This window comes from Drosophila navojoa, chromosome 4 (genome assembly GCF_054131105.1).
Source record: "Drosophila navojoa isolate 15081-1374.11 chromosome 4, UAZ_NAV_1.0, whole genome shotgun sequence".
NCBI lineage: Eukaryota > Metazoa > Arthropoda > Insecta > Diptera > Drosophilidae > Drosophila > Drosophila navojoa.
In genome coordinates this window covers 18,005,697-18,009,557 of record NC_142892.1, presented here as the reverse complement: position 1 = coordinate 18,009,557, position 3,861 = coordinate 18,005,697, and the positions used below count along the sequence as shown (strand labels likewise).

The 3,861-nt window shown below is 45.1% G+C and overlaps 1 protein-coding gene across 1 annotated transcript; it reads right to left on the bottom strand.

Annotated features, from left to right (window-relative positions):
- Positions 1 to 563: 563 nt before the first annotated feature.
- LOC108652444 (larval serum protein 1 beta chain) lies at positions 564 to 3,459 on the bottom strand. Its single transcript, XM_018102632.3, has 3 exons — positions 3,198 to 3,459; positions 2,802 to 2,929; positions 564 to 2,740 (listed from the first exon to the last, which is right to left on the bottom strand). Exons 1-3 carry the CDS (start codon positions 3,277 to 3,279, stop codon positions 935 to 937), a joined length of 2,016 nt encoding a protein of 671 aa, XP_017958121.1. The 5' UTR covers positions 3,280 to 3,459; the 3' UTR covers positions 564 to 934.
- Positions 3,460 to 3,861: the final 402 nt, after the last annotated feature.

Below are 3,861 nucleotides of genomic sequence, written 5' to 3'. Positions count from 1 at the left end.
TCACTTGTCCCTCATACGCCTCGTTGTTGTATTTGTTGCTATTGCTGCGATACGAAACCGTGCAGGTGTCCAATATTTTCTTTTATACCGCGTCATTGGGTTGAAGACAAATACACACACACACAGATACACATATACACATATGTATATACAAGTGGAATATAAAGAGAGAGAGAGAGAGAAAAAAAACCAAAACTAGTTCTAGATTTACAGCCGCAACCCGTCGACTACTTCGTCGTCATCGAACTCCCTTCCTCCGTCCGTCCGTCCAGCCGTCCCGCCATCGACTCGGAGCGTCGCTTTATTTCGCCCATATTTTCGATTCGATTGCGTATAACAAGTTTAGCTGCCTCTCGACCGAACCCCTGCTCGTTGTGCTTCGTTGTTTAACTTTATAAAGTGCTTTGCATCCATGCAACGTTTGCTGTGTGTGTTGCCCCCCTGCTCCCTGCCCCCTGCCCCCAGCCCCTGCTCCCTCTTCCCTGCCGCGGATGCCTCCCTTCTGCCACACCTTCCTAATGCTTTTTCTTCGCTGCGCTTTCTTGTTGCTGCTCTTGGGTTAATTTTTTTCTTCTTTTCTTTTTTTAATTTTTGTTTTGATTCTACGTTTTTGTGCTTGTTCTTTTGTGATTTTGATTAATATTTTATACATGTGGTTGGGCTGTTGCTTGGTCCCATGCGGTGCGGTCGAACGGGCCGGCACACCGACCGTCCGTCCCACTGTCCGTGTGCTCGTCTGTCCGCTTGTCCCATGTAATTACCCAAATTTGGCGTCACTTGCCGTTAAAGGTTTTTGGGCTTGGAAAAATAGACACAACGGTATAGTGGACTTAAATTTTATTTATGGACTTGGGTTACGTTACAAAAAAGGCATTAGCTATACACTTCGTATCAACGGGTCGAAGCTTCGATCGAGTGTTGTGCCCCTTCTGCTCTAAGCCATTCCATAATCCCTGTGCTCAACCTCAACTGCTTTCCAATATACGTGGGATCCTTGCAGCTCTGCCTCCTCCACGAACCGCTCGAAGGGGTAGCCCTGCGGCAGCTCGTTCCAACTGCTGACGCCGTTGCTGAAGTCGCAGAAGAGCTCGTTGCCCTGCCGGGCCTTGTAGTTGTACGGCGTAGCTATGACCAGTAGTCGCATGGCGAGCGGCTCACCTGCGCCGCCTCGGGGTAAGATCAGGCGTCTGGGAAAACCACAGCTCGGTTGAGTTATGTTCAAGGGAAAATCGAACTGCTCCTGCTCCGCCAAGCTCATGTAGTAATAGAGCTCTGTGAAGCTTATGTGATCTCCGATCAATCCGGGAAACTCGCCAGACTCGCGCCGTATCGTATTGTTGCCTTGGTAAAGTATCGTCAGAAATGCATCCAACTGATAGAAGGGCTCCTCATTGACTGTCCCACGGGCTGTGGTCAAGTAGCTGCGCAGTATGATCGACTGCGTCCTATTGCTGCTCAGCTGGAAGGTGATCGCGAACGGTCGCTGCTGCAGTCGGTGTCTGCGCGCCTGCAGACTGTGAGGCCACATGAATCGCTTCTCGTAGTAAAAGTTGCGGGCGTGCAAGATATTGCTGAGATCCACATCGACGGGCTCCTCGAAAGTGATCAGCGGATCGACGAGGACAGCCTCAATGCTCATATCGGTCGGTCGTACGGGCTGCGAGTACCTCGACTGAAACTCCGCGCGATAGGATCGATAGGCATGAAGTAATCGATCGGCGTATGCGTAAAAACTCGGCTGTCGCAGCATTGTGTGAAGCTCCAGGAGCTGTTGGGGCTGGCTGGCGGAGGGTATTTGAAGGCGACTCAAGTCGTAGGGAAACAGCTGCTCCAGACCCAGCAGCCAGTTCTGGCCCTTACGCAAGTCGATCAACGTGCCATTGGAGAGACTAAGGGTTTGAGTGGCGATCGCTTGCTCCACGCTCAGCTCCAGCTTGTGCAGCAGCGCTGAGAGATGCTGCCTTGTGGCGCGAGTCTCTGGCTGATATCGTTGGCCTTGCCAGGTCAGCAGCTGACTGTTCGCCTGCTCCTGCCACGACAGGCGTTTGTATTCCATTTGCTGGCCGTAGCGCTCCAGCTTGTAGCGTGCGACAATCTGACTCAGCTGCCAGTAGCACCAATCGCGGATGCCTTCGGCCTCAGAGGGATTGTCCTGCAGCGCCACGCCCATATTGATATAGTACCAGTAGCTCGACCAGCCGTAGTCATCAATTAAATGGCTCAGCTTAGCTTGAGGCTGCCTTCGTTCCTCTATGCTCAAGATCTGCACCTCAGACATTGCCTCGGACCATTTGCTTGTGTTGCGTAAATCTCCGGTCAGATTCGCGGGCAACAGCTGCTTGGGCTGCACCATTTGAATGTGACTTCGATTGCCCATCATCAGCTCCTGTCGAATCCAATTGATGTAGTTGAAGTTGCCAGCTGCTCGCACAACTGTTTCGCTGTGATAAGGCGCCGGCAGCAGCTCATAGATCTTGGGCATGATCAGGGCGCGGTAATCGTCGCGCTTGAGCATCGTCTGCATCAGAGCGTGCAGGAAGAGCGCTGGATTTGCGTGGACACGCGCCCAGCAGATATTCTGACTCAGTGTGCTCCACTCGCGTGTGTTGTAGAAGAAGTGAAAGAGGCCCAGGGTCTCACTGAAGTGCTCCGCCTGATGCGCATTATAAAAGACTTCCTTGGCCAGCAGGCGGCCAGAGCTGAGCAAGCGATAATACTCCCGCATCGGCTCGGTATAATGCTGTGCGATCAGATTTGCCTGTTTTGAGTCTGTTTTCGTTTGTTTACTAAAATTCACTTACGACATACTGCGTCTTATCGCTCACAATTTGCTGACCCAGCGCAAGACACTCTGCGTGCCTTAGAGGCTCATGCAGATGATGTAGGATTTCCAATAGAAAGCGCTGCTTGTTCAAGTAATATTGATTCGCTGTGAAAAATAAATAAATTTATTAAAAATAAATCAATAAAAATAAATAAATAATTCTATTGTTATATTGTTGCCTTATTTAATTTAAAGAACTGCATGAAGGCCCTTAACGCTCTCTATCTTAGATTTAGATTTAATTCTTTGTAACAATAAATAAATAAATAAATTTAAAGATTGATTTCATTAGATATATCATTCTAGCAATATATTAAAAATAAATAAACATACCATAGATAGATAATAAAATGACATTAGTTTATTCCCTTACCTATATTGCCTGGAAATATGGCCCCATTGTGACTCAGCTGCAGCAATAAAATTATGGGCGATAAGAGCAAACCAAATCTCATCTTGGCGATTCTCAGTTCCAGAGCAAACTGAGCTTTGCTGCTTTGTTGACAAGAATTTTAAATGCTGAAGACTGCTGCAATTTAATCGCATTGAACTTGTGATCTCTGGGCTGCGACAGAACCTCTCCAGGGGGCATTTCAGTATCAGCACGTGAATCCAGGGGCCTTTCAAGCCGAAAAGCGGGCCCCATTTGTATTTTATTTGTCAAACAACAAGCTAGGAGAATATTCTGAACTAAAAAACGTAGTGCTTTCTTTTTTATTAAATTTGATTTTATTTTTGGTTTTTATTAGATTTGATTGTATTTTTGTTTTTTATTTATTAAATTTGATTTTATTAATTTTTTTTTAAATTATATTTTCTGGTTTTCCATTAGATAAATTTAACTAGTATTTCTTTTATATTTTCAGTGATTCCATAATAAATAATAATAATATTATTAATAAATAAAAATAATATGATTAATATTATTTGTTTATTTAAATTTAATTTTTTAAATATTTTATTTTTATTATTATTTATTGATTTATTTTGTTTGTTTTTTTTTTTTATAATATATTTTCTGAATTTTCATTAAAAAA